Consider the following 17404-nt stretch of genomic DNA (forward strand, 5'->3'; position numbering starts at 1 on the left):
GCCAGGTCCCGCCGCGCGAGGCGGCCGAGGATGGCGTCGTCCGGCAGCGTCTCCGTGTGGTCCATCAATGCAGATCACGGCAGCTCGGGGTGTTCCGAGTTCCGACCAAGGTTTCCGCTCGAGACCATGTACCCTGCCGTGCTTTATATGCAAGATTTTACGGCCATGGATGGTTGAATTTGTCTGTACTGGTGTCATGTAAAAAGAGAGCGGAAAACTTGGCAGGTACGGAACCAAGTTTTGGTATGGAAAACTTGACCTGTGGCTTACCATCCATGTGCTATGCACGCAAGGTTGAAATAGCAGGTTTCCACGGCAAAATATTCCTTTTTTGAGTTCAACATGCATATATATTTCTAATGATACACATGATATACTACATGGTAAAATTTGTTAAAGTGAGCTCAAGAATTCCAATGATCGAGGAATTGGCCCTCGGCGAAACCGGCTAACCAAGGTACAAATTACATATAATAATCCAAAGGGAAGCGGGAACAATGTGCTGGTACCCTAGATTAAAGTTACACAGGGAATGCCCTACAAGTACATGATACAACTTCAGAAATCCACACCTTATGGAACCACCGTTTATATCCGCCTGTTGATGCAGATGTGCATCGATCCCAATTGCCAATCGACCGGTCATCAGCACTTCACCGGATAAATAATAAATGAGCCGCTCAAATCATATACCGGCTGTACACGCAATATTTCTCGGAGTTTCTATATTTACATTGTGTTGATATGGCGAGGAGAGATATTCTGGAGAACCAAATTTCCGGTGGTCTTTGTACGTCACGTTTCAAAGAGTTGGCTTCTCATGGTACTGCAGATGTCGTCTGCCACAGCTTCGTTCTCAAGTAGGAACTTCTCGGCTTCCTCCTTGCCAGGCAGGAAGTCGCCGTTGATCCAATACCCAGATCCTTCCTTCACGATAACTCCATGCGTAGAAGCCATCTCCAGAATCTCCGATTCATGGCAGATTCCCTTACCAAACCCAATGTTGAGCCCAGCTTCCTTCAGGGCTGCTGGTACTAATTTGTTCTTGATGATCTGCACTGCTATACTGATGCCAGTGGCCTGAAAATGCAGAATTTTCTACTATTAGAGCAATGGCATGTACCTGATGGTCTTTAATGATGAAATTATGCATGCATCACACGTTCAGCAGAACAATGCACATTTTGCTATAGTGCCATCGACCAATGGTAAGAGAACACCAATTCAGAATCATGAAATCTGTTTATAATACCTCTTCTTTGCAATAGTGCAATTTCCTTCTCGATGTCCTCATTCTGATTGCTGAATAGAACCCTAACGCGTTGCCACCACAGGTTACCTCCTTGTAGAGCCCAGAAGATGGATCTGAGCTACGCTTTGTTCTAACCTATAAAAAGAATCAATCAATAGTCAAAGAAGCATGGCAGCAGCATCATAATCCCCGAGGTTAACATATCTTGGGAGACTTTCATGTTTTCACTAGTAAGATAAGAAGAATGGCAAAAAAAATCACATTAAAACTGCTGCAGAACCAGTATGAAATGTCAGATCAGCATCAGCAGCAAGGGAAAAAAAAATATCACACTGATATAGAGGCATACTGACATATTTGAGCCTTCCAGTACTACAATAGCATATCTTTCCAAATGTGACACAAGCCAGTACTGAGTTTTAGATTTTTCAGATCAAACCCATTTCATTTTCAAGATTAGGTTTACAAGAACATAACATAGTGTATTTATCTATCTTTGTGGGTGCATGGAGAAATACTCATTTATAATTGCAGGAGATTGGTTATAATAGGTTTCTTGTTGGAACAACAGGAAACAGTACAAACTAAAACAATTACTCAGTCAACAATATCAGACAAATCATGTGGGAACCAGGAACGAGGGTCTCAAGGAGCTGAGGTGCTGTTCAATGTAATACCCCAACAACACCAACACAAGTAAATTCATACCTGATTCACAAAAATAATAAGTGTTTCAGAGCGACTTAATGTGTATTGAATTTTTCGAAGTGCCCGAGTCATTACACGAGATTGTGCGTCTTTAAATTTCATGTATATTTCACCTTCAAGTTCACATTTGGGAATCAGTGCTGCCACCTGTCATTAATCCATTAAAAGCAAGGTAAACAAATATATAACATAGATTAAATACGAAGTACATAAAGTTGGCATAGTGAAGTAACATACACTATCCACAACAACAACATCAATGGATCCACCAACAAGAGTGTTCACTATGCTTAATGAATTTTCAGCAGAATCAGGTTGAGCTATTAGGAGTTTGTCAATGTCCACACCAACTTCTTCTGCAAATGAAGTGTTGAAAGCATTTTCTGCATCAATATAAGCACAGTAGCCTGCAAGTATTCCCAATCACAAATATTGATCAGATAATCTGCTTCACGATAAGGTGAAAAACGTCTGAACTACCAAGCACAATGAACCAAACAAAGAGTAAGACAAATCACACAATATCTCTGTGAAAGTACTTCACGAGAAGGATTTCAACCAGTTGAATGAAACTTGCTCTTGACACTTGATGTAGGGAAATCTTAGTAGTTAGTAGCCAGCATTGTAGCAATGTAAAAAAAAAAAAGCCTCCAGTGTTTCCATTAAAACATATTAGCAATTTTTAGATATGTTACTAAGTTACAATTTCCAAACATTCTTTACTAATGCATGTTAGGGAGAACATTAAAAAAATAAAAACCAACAAATGTTGAAGCCATTCTTAAAGTTGAAGATCCAACTTCTTGATGCTGAAAGGTTACTAACACTGCTACCTACAGCTGCTCATGAATATACAAAAATATTTATAATTATTTCAGGAATGCACAAGATTATAACCATTCAAAGCTTTCATGTTGTCAAGGATTTCTGTAGCCAAGTAAATATGGTGAAGGATAAAAGAGGACGGTAGACAATTTGATAATTGAATAAAAAATTGCAGGCACCATAAAAGAAATATCAACCTCCATTCTTTTGGGCTTCCTTGATAACATGAAGTGCAAGTGTTGTCTTCCCAGATGACTCTTTGCCAAATATTTCAACCATTCTACCCTGCCAAACAACTTCAATCAGTGATTTGTTAAACAGGAAAACTAAACTCAAATTTGAAATATACTGAAAAAGAATTAGAAATCCAAGGAGACAAACATGAAGCTGTGCCTGTATATACTTTTCTAGAAATGCTGAAGATAAACTGTGATTCTTGGGTGCTCAGTCAAAAGAAAGATAGCAATCATTATCAACACGCAACACATGATGTTTAGCACGAGTGAATCAAATGGACTTTGCCACTCAACTAACCAGTTGAACGCATCATACAGTTTAAACTAATGCAGAGGTGCAGGTGTGCATCAAAATTCCCACAAAATATGCCAAATAACATTTGTAATTGTCACTGCTGACAGAAATAGGGAACTGCAACATAGCATACAACAACAGAACACAGAAGATTATTTGAATTTTCCTGTGGGCCATGTGCAGTACCAAGTGAGGCATTGACAGGTAATTAAATGATAACGACGCATACTTAGATCATGTGAATATTTAATTTTGAACAACATGTGGAAAAGCACTATAAACCTTTGGTAAACCTCCAATGCCAAGAGCAAGGTCAAGCTTAAGAGAACCAGTCGAAATGACAGATGCACGCCTTGTCCGGGAGAAGCGCTCCAAGCATAGATTAGAGTCTCTATCGAAATCACTTGCAAGCTGAGAGACAGCACCATTCAGCGTCGACACTTTCTCAAGAGATTTCACGTCATCCAGCGGGGGGTCGCTTTCATAGTCTAACTGCATATCATTATCAGCTGAAATTTTATACAGATTCCTGAGTAGATGCATAACTCATAAGGAAGGCAGTTAATAACTTAATATAGCTATAGAACACAAAAGAGTACTACGTATATAGCACTGTAACTTCGGAGAGCATCAGGTGTCCACTAGAATACTAACATACTTTAACCATATGTTTTGTGCAGACACAATAAAGTGACACTTGGGCAAAGACAGTTTGATTTTCGCGCATAGCTGGTTTTTGACAATAATAGGCATATCTAGTACACATTGTATAAAACTTCGAAGGTCATATATACCAAACAGCAAATAAATCTGGAGCCTTTTACAAGGAGAAAGGAGAACTGGAGCCTTTTATATATAACACAAATACCAAACAGCAAATAAATCTGAGCAAACATCAGCGGCACCTGTGGTTGACAAGAAGCAGCCTTGCGACCGGAACCGACAATACACACCGCTTCTCCCACCCTAGCAGATCACAGCGAGGAAAAGGTGGCCAGAGTTAACTTGGGAGTTAAAATGAAGCATCCCAGGCAGAGTGGCGGTGGGGATGAGGAGGCAGCACCTGAAGGGGTAGGCGGCGGATGTGAGAGGGCACGGACGGCGTGGAGTAACGTCGGCCCGCGCCGGAGGCGAGGGCGGCGGCTCGTCGGAGGAGCGCGGGCGGCGAGGAGAGGATGCCCATGCTGGCGGCGCGGCAGGAGGAGGGGGCGAGGAAGGAAAGCAGGAGGCCAGGGCGGAACGAACTGGCAAATCTTACAGACCCAAACTAGAAACGTTGGGCCGGGCCGGGCCCCGGAGCTGCGAGTGAAAAAAAAAGAATGACCCGGCTCACGAAACGAGCACAACATCGAAATAATAGCGCAAAAAAAGGCAAAAATGGTCTCTTCAGGTTTCGAACTCGCGCAGTTCCACTAGCTTAAGTGTTCTGCAAACCACTGAAGTTATATGCCATTATGCCATTAGTGATAGGTAATAGCACCATCTGCATAATAACAATATTGCCGCGCTATTAATGTTTTTTGAATTATTTGACGAAAAAAGTTCATCCATTTTCAAGAGGAAGTTCAGAAACTTGAAAACAAGTTCAACAATTTTCAAGAAAAAATTCATCGATTTTGCAAAAAATTCATCAAATTTGAAAAAAAAAGTTCATGTATTTAAGAAACAAATTTGAATAAAGTTCATCAAATTCGAATTATTTTACCAAATTTTAAAAAAAGTTCATAAATTTTGAAAAAAGTTCATAGAAATTGGAAAAAAAGTTCTTGGATTTTTTAAAGAAAATCATCGAATTATGAAAAGGTTCATTGAATTTGAGAAAAATTCATCGAATTTGAAAATAAGTTCATGGATTTTTTTTAGAAAGTTCATCACATTTTTAATAAAGTTCACAAATTTTGAAAAGAGTTCCCCGATTTGGAAAAAAAAGTTCATAGATTTTTTAAACAACATTCGTTGATTTTGAAGAAAAAATTCATCAATTTACAATCACACATTTCAGAAAATGAAATAAATAGAAAAATAAAAAAGAAAAGAAAAAAGAAAAAGAAATGTGAACTAGAAAAAGAACAAAAAGGACCAAAGAAGTTTCTATGCATAAGTTTGCGATGGCACTAGTGGTTAGCGAGGTGCGCTGTGAACTTAGAGGTCTATAGTTTGATTCGTCGGCACACACCATCTTTTGCACTTTAAACAGATAAAGGAAAACGCTAAATGGGCCGGCCCATCCGACACTAGAGAGTGTGTGCTTTAGGCGCCCGTTTGCAAAAATACCTATAATGGGCGCCTGAAGCACGAAATAGGAACAACCCCGCCTCATCCGCTGGTAAGTACGTTTGGGTTGCACCAGCCTTGCATTCACATTCATGGTTTTCCTTTTTCGAGGCCACGTCGCCGAGAGGCTCCTAGTCATCGTATTTTGTGAGAATAAATTTACTCTCACTCTTTTAGTGATGCCATGAGATTAGAGAATTTAGTATCACGTTGCCGGGACATGATGAGTTTATGTTGGTGTGTTAACTTTTTTTGTGTATTTGATTCTTTGTGGAGTTTAATATCTTTCATCGACACCATGGTGAATATATTGTGATCTGACGGTCTGCACTTCTAGGGGATCATTCCCGGCCCAAGTACATTCATTGATCAAGCTTTTCATCTTTTGGATGGGCAACTCAAGGCGCTTTAAAAAAAATCAATATTGGTAATGTTTCTATGGGTGAAAGAGTGATAACATCATTGCTCCAATCCAATAGCAGGCTCTTTACCGAAATCTTTGAAGCCCTACTCAACAATTCATCCGATTAACAATTTTATCGGATGTCCCCGAAGGGACCATCCGATTAACAAGTTAACTTGTCGATTAATCCCTACTCGTTGGGTCACCGACTAGCCGATAAACTGATAAATTGTCTAATTAATTGATTAGTTGGTCGATTAAAATTGTAAATTAGCCTATTAATCCCCTACTCGCTAGCCAACCGAGCAGCTAGCAGTTAAAGATATCCCGAACAATGCTTTGAAGTAATTCTTCTAGATTAATGCAATGAAGAAGGTGTTTCCAAGATATTTCATTGTAATTCTTACTCATAGAAGTTAGTTTGTATTTTCTTGAATCTTAGATCCAAATCAGTGTGCTTGTAATTGTTATGGGTATGAATAAAATTACATGTGTTTATAAAAAAAGTCAATACTCGGTGCTCTTTTTAGGGGGGGCCTGTTTGGCACTCTCTCCTATTAAAGGGCAATCCGTATATAGTTGTTCGTACCCAACCTCCTATCTATTGACAAAAACAACCCCACCGTTTTTCTCAAAGGTACATCCCCCAACGGATCTTTTACTAGAGAACACCACGTTGACTAGTTTTTTATCCTCAATATTTTCGTTCTATTCTGGTCTCCTTCCATCGATCCTTTCCAATCCATGCCGATCCAGATTTTTCTTTCCAAACTCATCCATATAGTATGGAGATCCGCTGGTTGTGTGGCTGACCTGGGAATAAGGATGGCAATTTTACCCATGGACATGGATATCCATGGATATCCGACCCGAATGGATAGGGTTTGGATATGCTTTTGTGTTCATGGGTGGCGCCCAAACCCGGCCCGATTATTTGCTGGTAGGGCATGGATATAATCTTGTACCCGTGGGTATACCCAAACCCGACCCGATAGTATGACTTAATGAGCAAAAATCTACTATCCCTACCCCATAATCACATGTCCCACTATAATTTTACACATTGTTATTTAAAAGATGCAAAAGAAATTACACAATCCCCGTCGTAAGTTTTATTAGTTGACATTCAATCCCCTCCGTAGAATACTCCAACGCCCCTTCCCTTATTTTTTATCTCGTTGTTAAATGACTCATCATTCTGATCTGTTAGAAAAATACTAAATGAAGTTAGAATGTCGCTGAATGTTGATTTACCATAAGTTAATGTATACCATAAGTGAAGCCTAGCCTACCACAAGGTGAAGAATGGAAGAGCTTATGTTAACATTGTGTTATGTCTTATTTATATGTCTCGAGAGGACCCAATGGATATCCAGTGGCTATGGATATTCATCGGATTTGGACATGGACACATTTTTTCACCCGTGGATTTTTTTCATGGGCGGGCAAAAACTGTCTTCATGGATATGGATATGGATTTAATATTGTTCAACCCGATCCAAACCCGACCCATTGCCATCCTTACCTGGGAAGTTAGTCACCACAGCGTCGCACGGGTTTAGGGTTCTTGTTGTTCCCTTGTACTCCTCCATGTACTAACAGTTCTAGACCTCTTGGACTATTGGATGTTGGTGTATTGTTCTTCTCTATCTAATAAATATCGACCAATGGCCCTTCGATGACAAACCCATCCACACAAGATATGCATCTTGATGGGTTACTTCCCATCCATCCAATCCCATTCCTTTACCGACCATGGAAAAGAGGAGGGAGACCAGAGCAGAGCACGCTGGCTTGCGAGTCGTCTTGGCCTCGGCGGGTGGATAGTAGGCCAAAGGTCGTTGCCATCATGGTCGCAGCCGTGAGGGCGCGATGGTGCTTGTGGCAGAGTGTGTGTTCCTGACCATCTAGATGAATAGGTGGGGGCAAAATCATCGTGTGGACGCAGTCGCACGAGGCCTTCATGTCCATAGTACGAGCCAACGGCTCCACGAACCTTGACTCTAGTGTCTCCGTCTCCGTGGTCTCTAAGAGCATCGCCAACTAGGGCCACAACCCGTTGTCGATCGGGAAGCGCGTGCATTGGGGCAGACAGGGCTCCAATAATGGCTGGGACCGACCCTGTCCGTCTCCAAGATCCTGATGTACCATTACAAGTACGACAACTACTCCTCCATTGCAATCCTGGTTATAGTATTCATAAGATGACATCATCTATGAATTGCAAAGTTGAAGAGTTATATTGCACGTAGGTCACAAACTTGAAGTGCATTATGTGCTTTGGTGCATGAACTTAAAAAGGACTATGCTGCCGTCTCAAACTTGGCACGCGTGTGATGACATGGTCACCAGGCAATCACAGCACACTCGTCGGCAACCATATCAGATGTGTTTATCAAGCTGGCAGCGATCTAAACATGGTTGCAATCTTGCTAATAGGCCCCCGTCGTTTACTTTTACCCTCATAGACTCATAAGGAAACCTACACTATCGTCTCTGCATTTTTGTCATCTGAACCCATTTAGTCTGAAATAATAAGCCGTGGTACCTGTTGGCTGGCACATAGCAAAAATTTGGCGTGTTGTTGCACGTTCTTCGAAAGCTCGAATTGCTCAACTCGCCTCCTTAGCAACTTGCTTGATCCCCTACGATGTCATCAAGCTCGATGATGTGGCTGGCTGATATGATGACCCACAAGTATAGGAGATCTATCGTAGTCCTTTCGATAAGTAAGAGTGTCGAACCCAACGAGGAGCAGAAGGAAATGATAAGCGGTTTCCAGCAAGGTATTCTCTGCAAGTACTGAAATAAGTGGTAAACAGATAGTTTTATGATAAGATAATTTGTAACAAGCAACAAGTAACAAAAGTAAATAAGGTGCAACAAGGTGGCCCAATCCTTTTTGTAGCAAAGGACAAGCCTGGACAAACTCTTATAAGATGTAAAGCACTCCCGAGGACACATGGGAATATCGTCAAGCTAGTTTTCATCATGTTCATATGATTCGCGTTCGGTACTTTGATAATTTGGTATGTGGGTGGACCGGTGCTTGGGTACTGCCCTTACTTGGACAAGCATCTCACTTATGATTAACCTCTATTGCAAGCATCCGCAACTACAACAAAAGTATTAAGGTAACCTAACCATAGCATGAAACATATGGATCCAAATCAGCCCCTTACGAAGCAACGCATAAACTAGGATTTAAGCTTCTGTCACTCTAGCAACCCATCATCTACTTATTACTTCCCAATGCCTTCCTCTAGGCCCAAATAATGGTGAAGTGTCATGTAGTCGACGTTCACATAACACCACTAGAGTGTTGGGGATCGTAGCAGAAATTAAAAAATTTCTACGCATCACCAAGATCAATCTATGGAGTATTCTAGCAACGAGGGGAATATGAGTGCATCTACATACCCTTGTAGATCGCGAGCGGAAGCGTTCAAGTGAATGGGGATGATGGAGTCGTACTCGCCGTGATCCAAATCACCGATGACCAAGTGCCGAACGGACAGCACCTCCGCGTTCAACACACGTACGGTTGGGAAGACGTATCCTCCTTCTTGATCCAGCAAGGGGGAAGGAGAGGTTGATGAAGATCCAGCAGCACGACAGCGTGATGGTGGATGAAGCAGGATCCCGGCAGGGCTTCGCCAAGCCCAAGCGGGGAGGAGAGGTGTTACAGAGGGAGAGGGAGGCGCCAAGAGCAAAGGTGCGGCTGCCCTCCCTCCCTTCCACTATATATAGGGGCTAGGGGGGCGCATGCCCCCTTGATATCCCATCTAAAGGGGGGGGGCGGCCCCTGGGGGCAACGGCCCCCTTAGGGTTTCCAACCAGGGGGGCGCATGCCCCCTCGGGGGGCAACACCCCCTAGGGTTTCCAACCCTAGGCGCCTTAGGCCCTTGGGTGGGGCGCACCAGCCCATCAGGGGCTGGTTCCCACGCCACTTCAGCCCATGGGCCCCTCCGGGATAGGTGGCCCCATCCGGTGGATCCCCGGGACCCTTCCGGTGGTCCCGGTACAATATCGGTAACCGTCGAAACCTTCCCGCTGGCCGAAACTGGACTTCCTATATATAAATCTTTACCTCCAGACCATTCCGGAAATCCTCGTGACGTCCGGGATCTCATCCGGGACTCCGAACAACTTTCGGGTTACTGCATAGTAATATCTCTACAACCCTAGCGTCACCGAACCTTAAGTGTGTAGACCCTACGGGTTCGGAAGACACGCAGACATGATCGAGACGCCACTCCGGTCAATAACCAACAGCGGAATCTGGATACCCATGTTGGCTCCCACATGCTCCTCGATGATCTCATCGGATGAACCACGATGTCGAGGACTTAATCAATCCCGTATTCAATTCCCTTTGTCAATCGATACATTACTTGCCCGAGACTCGATCGTCGGTATCCCAATACCTTGTTCAATCTCGTTACCGGCAAGTCACTTTACTCGTACTGTAATGCATGATCCCATGACCAACCCATTGGTCACATTGAGCTGATGATGCATTACTGAGTTGGCCCAGAGATACCTCTCCGTCATACGAAGTGACAAATCCCAGTCTCGATTTGTGCCAACCCAACAGACACTTTCGGAGATACCTGTAATATACCTTTATAGTCACCCAGTTACGTTGTGACGTTTGGCACACCCAAGGCACTCCTACAGTATCCGGGAGTTGCACAATCTCATGGTCTAAGGAAATGATACTTGACATTCAGAAAAGCTACAGCAAACGAACTACACGATCTTTGAGCTAAGCTTAGGATTGGGTCTTGTCCATCACATCATTCTCCTAATGATGTGATCCCGTCATCAATGACATCTAATGTCCATAGTCAGGAAACCATGACTATCCTTTGATCAACGAGCTAGTCAACTAGAGGCTCACTAGGGACGTGTTGTGGTCTATGTATTCACACATGTATTACGATTTCCGGATAATACAATTATAGCATGAATAATAGACAATTATCATGAACAAGGAAATATAATAATCATTTTATTATTGCCTCTAGGGCATATTTCCAACAGTCTCCCACTTGCACTAGAGTCAATCATCTAGTTACATTGTGATGAATCGAACACCCATGGAATTCTGGTGTTGATCATGTTTTGCTCTAGGGAGAGGTTTAGTCAACGGATCTGCTACATTCAGGTCCGTATGTACTTTACAAATTTCTATGTCTCCATTTTGAACACTTTCACGAATGGAGATGAACCAACGCTTGATATGCCTGGTCTTCCTGTGAAACCTGGGATCCTTGGCAAGGGCAATAGCTTCAGTGTTGTCACAGAAGAGAGTCATCGGCCCCGACGCATTGGGTATGACTCCTAGATCGGTGATGAACTCCTTCACCCAGATTGCTTCTTGTGCTGCCTCCGAGGCTGCCATGTATTCTGCTTCACATGTAGATCCCGCCACGACGCTTTGCTTGTAACTGCACCAGCTTACTGCCCCACCATTCAAAATATACACGTATCCGGTTTGTGACTTAGAGTCATCCAGATCTGTGTCGAAGCTAGCGTCGACGTAACCCTTTACGACGAGCTCTTCGCCACCTCCATAAACAAGAAACATATCCTTGGCCCTTTTCAGGTACTTCAGGATGTTTTTGACCGCTGTCCAGTGTTCCTTGCCGGGATTACTTTGGTACCTACCTACCAAACTTACGACAAGGTTTACATCAGGTCTGGTACACAGCATGGCATACATAATAGACCCTATGGCTGAGGCATAGGGGATGACACTCATCTCTTCTATATCTTCTGCCGTGGTCGGGCATTGAGCCGTGCTCAATCGCACACCTTGCAATACAGGCAAGAACCCCTTCTTGGACTGATCCATATTGAACTTCTTTAATATCTTGTCAAGGTACGTACTTTGTGAAAGACCGATGAGGCGTCTCGATCTATCTCTATAGATCTTGATGCCTAATATATAAGCAGCTTCTCCAAGGCCCTTCATTGAAAAACACTTGTTCAAATAGGCCTTTATGCTTTTCAAGAATTCTATATCATTTCCCATCAACAGTATGTCATCGACATATAATATGAGAAATGCTACAAAGCTCCCACTCACTTTCTTGTAAACGCAAACTTCTCCATAAGTCTGCATAAACCCAAACGCTTTGATCATCTCATCAAAGCGAATGTTCCAACTCCGAGATGCTTGCACTAGCCCATAGATTGAGCGTTGGAGCTTGCACACCTTGTTAGCATTCTTAGGATCGACAAAACCTTCCGGCTGCATCATATACAATTCTTCCTTAAGAAAGCCGTTAAGGAATGCCATTTTGACGTTCATTTGCCATATCTCATAATCATAGAACGCGGCAATTGCTAACATGATTCGGACGGACTTCAGCTTCGCTACGGGTGAGAAAGTCTCATCGTAGTCAACCCCTTGAACTTGTCGATAACCCTTAGCGACAAGTCGAGCCTTATAGATGGTCACATTACCATCCGCGTCTGTCTTCTTCTTAAAGATCCATTTATTTTCTATGGCTCGCCGATCTTCGGGCAAGTCAGTAAAAGTCCATACTTTGTTTTCATACATGGATTCTATCTCGGATTTCATGGCTTCTAGCCATTTATCGGAATCTGGGCCCGCCATCGCTTCTTCATAGTTCGAAGGTTCACCGTTGTCTAACAACATGATTTCCAAGACAGGGTTGCCGTACCACTCTGGTGCGGAACGTGTCCTTGTGGACCTACGAAGTTCAGTAGGAGCTTGATCCGAAGTATCTTGATCATCATCATTAACTTCCTCTCTAATCGGTGCAGGCACCACGGGAACATTTTCCTGAGCTGCGCTACTCTCTGCTTCAAGAGGCAGTACTTCATCAAGCTCTACTTTCCTCCCACTTACTTCTTTCGAGAGAAACTCCTTCTCTAGAAAGGATCCATTCTTGGCAACGAAGATCTTGCCTTCGGATCTGAGGTAGAAGGTATACCCAATGGTTTCCTTAGGGTATCCTATGAAGACGCATTTTTCCGACTTGAGTTCGAGCTTTTCAGGTTGAAGTTTCTTGACATAAGCATCGCATCCCCAAACTTTTAGAAACGACAGCTTAGGTTTCTTCCCAAACCATAATTCATACGGTGTCGTCTCAACGGATTTCGACGAAGCCCTATTTAAAGTGAATGCGGCAGTCTCTAAAGCATAGCCCCAAAATGATAGCAGTAAATCGGTAAGAGACATCATAGATCGCACCATATCTAATAGAGTGTGATTACGATGTTCGGACACACCATTACACTGAGGTGTTCCAGGCGGCGTTAGTTGTGAAACTATTCCATATTTTCTTAAGTGTGTGCCAAATTCGTGACTCAAGTATTCTCCCCCACGATCTGATCGCAAGAACTTGATTTTCCTGTCACGTTGATTCTCAACCTCACTTTGAAATTCCTTGAACTTTTCAAAGGTCTCAAACTTGTGTTCCATTAAGTAGACATACCCATATCTACTCAAGTCATCAGTGAGGGTGAGAACATAACGATAGCCACCGCAGGCCTCAACACTCATTGGACCGCACACATCAGTATGTATGATTTCCAATAAGTTGGTTGCTGGCTCCATTGTTCCTGAGAACAGAGTCTTGGTCATCTTACCCATGAGGCATGGTTCGCACGTGTCAAATGATTCGTAATCAAGAGACTCTAAAAGTCCATCTGCATGGAGCTTCTTCATGCGTTTGACACCTATGTGACCAAGGCGGCAGTGCCATAAAGTATGTGAGACTATCATTATCAACCTTACATCTTTTGGTATTCACACTATGAATATGTGTAGCATTACGCTCGAGACTCATTAAGAATAAACCATTCACCATCGGAGCATGACCATAAAACATATCTCTCATATAAATAGAATAACCATTATTCTCGGATTTAAATGAGTAGCCATCTCGTATTAAACGAGATCCTGATACAATGTTCATGCTCAAAGCTGGCACTAAATAACAATTATTGAGGTTTAAAACTAATCCCGTAGGTAAATGTAGAGGTAGCGTGCCGACGGCGATCACATCGACCTTGGAACCATTCCCGACGCGCATCATCACCTCGTCCTTCGCCAGTCTCCGTTTATTCCGCAGCTCCTGCTTTGAGTTACAAATGTGAGCAACCGCACCGGTATCAAATACCCAGGAGCTACTACGAGTACTGGTAAGGTACACATCAATTACATGTATATCACATATACCTTTCATGATGCCGGCCTTTCTTGTCCGCTAAGTATTTGGGGCAGTTCTGCTTCCAGTGACCACTTCCCTTGCAATAAAAACACTCAGTCTCGGGTTTGGGTCCATTCTTTGGCTTCTTCCCGGCAGCTTGCTTACCGGGCGCGGCAACTCCCTTGCCGTCCTTCTTGAAGTTCTTCTTACCCTTGCCTTTCTTGAACTTAGGTGTTTTATTCACCATCAACACTTGATGTTCCTTTTTGACTTCTACCTCTGCTGATTTCAGCATTGCAAATACTTCAGGAATGGTCTTTTCCATCCCCTGCATATTGAAGTTCATCATAAAGCTCTTGTAGCTCGGTGGAAGCGACTGAAGGATTCTGTCAATGACCGCGTCATCCGGGAGATTAACTCCCAACTGAGTCAAGCGGTTATGCAACCCAGACATTTTGAGTATGTGCTCGCTGACAGAACTATTTTCCTCCATCTTACAGCTGAAGAACTTGTCGGAGACTTCATATCTCTCGACCCGGGCATGAGCTTGAAAAACCATTTTCAGCTCTTCGAACATCTCATATGCTCCGTGTCTCTCAAAACGCTTTTGGAGCCCCGGTTCTAAGCTGTAAAGCATGCCGCACTGAACGAGGGAGTAATCATCAGCACGTGTCTGCCAAGCGTTCATAACGTCTTGGTTCTGTGGGACGGGTGCGTCACCTACCGGTGCTTCTAGGACATAATTTTTCTTGGCAGCTATGAGGATGATCCTCAGGTTCCGGACCCAGTCCGTATAGTTGCTGCCATCGTCTTTCAGCTTGGTTTTCTCTAGGAACGCATTGAAGTTGAGGACAACGTGGGCCATTTGATCTACAAGACATATTGTAAAGATTTTAGACTAAGTTCATGATAATTAAGTTCATATAATCAAATTATTAAATAAACTCCCACTCAGATAGACATCCCTCCAGTCATCTAAGTATAACATGATCCGAGTTAACTAGGCCATGTCCGATCATCACGTGATACGGACTAGTCAACATCGGTGAACATCTTCATGTTGATCGTATCTTCTATACAACTCATGCTCGACCTTTCGGTCTTCTGTGTTCCAAGGCCATGTCTGTACATGCTAGGCTTGTCAAGTCAACCTAAGTGTATTGCGTGTGTAAATCTGTCTTACACCCGTTGTATTCGAACGTTAGAATCTATCACACCCGATCATCACGTGGTGCTTCGAAACAATGAACCTTCGCAACGGTGCACAGTTAGGGGGAACACTTTCTTGAAATTATTACGAGGGATCATCTTATTTAAGCTACCGTCGTTCTAAGCAAATAAGATGTAAAACATGATAAACATCACATGCAATCAAATAGTGACATGATATGGCCAATATCATTTGCTCCTTTGATCTCCATCTTCGGGGCTCCATGATCATCGTTGTCACCGGCATGACACCATGATCTCCATCATCATGATCTCCATCATCGTGTCTTCTTGAAGTTGTCTCGTCATCGATTACTTCTACTACTATGGCTAACGCTTTAGCAATAAAGTAAAGTAATTACATGACGTTTATGTTGACACGCAGGTCATAAATAAATAAAGACAACTCCTATGGCTCCTGCCGGTTGTCATACTCATCGACATGCAAGTCGTGATTCCTATTACAAGAACATGAAGAATCTCATACATCACATATATCATTCATCATTCATCACAACCTTTGGCCATATCACATCACAAAACACTTGCTGCAAAAACAAGTTAGACGTCCTCTAATTGTTGTTACAAGTTTTTACGTGGCTGCTATAGGTTTCTAGCAAGAACGTTTCTTACCGACGCCAAAACCACAACGTGAATTGCCAATTTCTATTTACCCTTCATAAGGACCCTGTTCATCGAATCCGATCCGACTAAAGTGGGAGAGACAGACACCCGCCAGCCACCTTATGCAACTAGTGCATGTCAGTCGGTGGAACCGGTCTCACGTAAGCGTACGTGTAAGGTTGGTCCGGGATGCTTCATCCCACGATGCCGCCGAATCAAGATAAGACTAGTAACGGCAAGCAAATTGACAATATCGACGCCCACAACTACTTTGTGTTCTACTCGTGCATAGTAACTACGCATAGACCTAGCTCATGATGCCACTGTTGGGGATCGTAGCAGAAATTAAAAAATTTCTACGCATCACCAAGATCAATCTACGGAGTATTCTAGCAACGAGGGGAATAGGAGTGCATCTACATACCCTTGTAGATCGTGAGCGGAAGCGTTCAAGTGAACGGGGATGATGGAGTCGTACTCGCCGTGATCCAAATCACCGATGACCAAGTGCCGAAGGACAGCACCTCCGCGTTCAACACACGTACGGTTGGGAAGACGTCTCCTCCTTCTTGATCCAGCAAGGGGGAAGGAGAGGTTGATGAAGATCCAGCAGCATGACAGCATGGTGGTGGATGCAGCAGGATCCCGGCAGGGCTTTGCCAAGCACAAGCGGGGAGGAGAGGTGTTATAGAGGGAGAGGGAGGCGCCAAGAGCAAAGGTGCGGCTGCCCTCCCTCCCTTCCACTATATATAGGGGCTAGGGGGGGCGCATGCCCCCTTGGAGATCCCATCTAAAAGGGGGGGGGCGGCCCCTGGGGGCAACAGCCCCCTTAGGGTTTCCAACCAGGGGGGCGCATGCCCCCTCGGGGGGCAACGCCCCCCTAGGGTTTCCAATCCTAGGCGCCTTGGGCCCTTGGGTGGGGCGCACCAGCCCATCAGGGGCTGTTTCCCACACCACTTCAGCCCATGGGGCCCTCCGGGATAGGTGGCCCCATCCGGTGGACCCCCGGGACCCTTCCGATGGTCCCGGTACAATACCGGTAACCCCCCGAAACCATCCCGCTGGCCGAAACTGGACTTCCTATATATAAATCTTTACCTCCGGACCATTCTGGAACTCCTTGTGACGTCCGGGATCTCATTCGGGACTCCGAACAACTTTCAGGTTACTGCATACTAATATCTCTACAACCCTAGCGTCACCGAACCTTAAGTGTGTAGGCCCTACGGGTTCGGGAGACACGCAGACATGATCGAGATGCCTCTCCGGTTAATAACCAACAGCGGGATCTGGATACCCATGTTGGCTCCCACATGCTCCTCGATGATCTCATCGGATGAACCACGATGTCGAGGACTTAATCAATCCCGTATTCAATTCCCTTTGTCA

At 43.8% G+C, this 17404-nt stretch overlaps 1 protein-coding gene across 1 annotated transcript; it reads right to left on the reverse strand.

Annotated features, from left to right (window-relative positions):
- Positions 1-377: 377 nt before the first annotated feature.
- Positions 378-4544, reverse strand: LOC123063427 (DNA repair protein recA homolog 2, mitochondrial). Its single transcript, XM_044487207.1, has 8 exons — positions 4380-4544; positions 4222-4282; positions 3599-3825; positions 2983-3070; positions 2198-2367; positions 1961-2107; positions 1253-1387; positions 378-1080 (listed from the first exon to the last, which is right to left on the reverse strand). Exons 1-8 carry the CDS (start codon positions 4497-4499, stop codon positions 796-798), a joined length of 1233 nt encoding a protein of 410 aa, XP_044343142.1. The 5' UTR covers positions 4500-4544; the 3' UTR covers positions 378-795.
- Between the last annotated feature and the right edge of the window lie 12860 nt (positions 4545-17404).

The sequence above is a fragment of the Triticum aestivum genome, chromosome 3A (genome assembly GCF_018294505.1).
Source record: "Triticum aestivum cultivar Chinese Spring chromosome 3A, IWGSC CS RefSeq v2.1, whole genome shotgun sequence".
NCBI classification, from domain to species: domain Eukaryota; kingdom Viridiplantae; phylum Streptophyta; class Magnoliopsida; order Poales; family Poaceae; genus Triticum; species Triticum aestivum.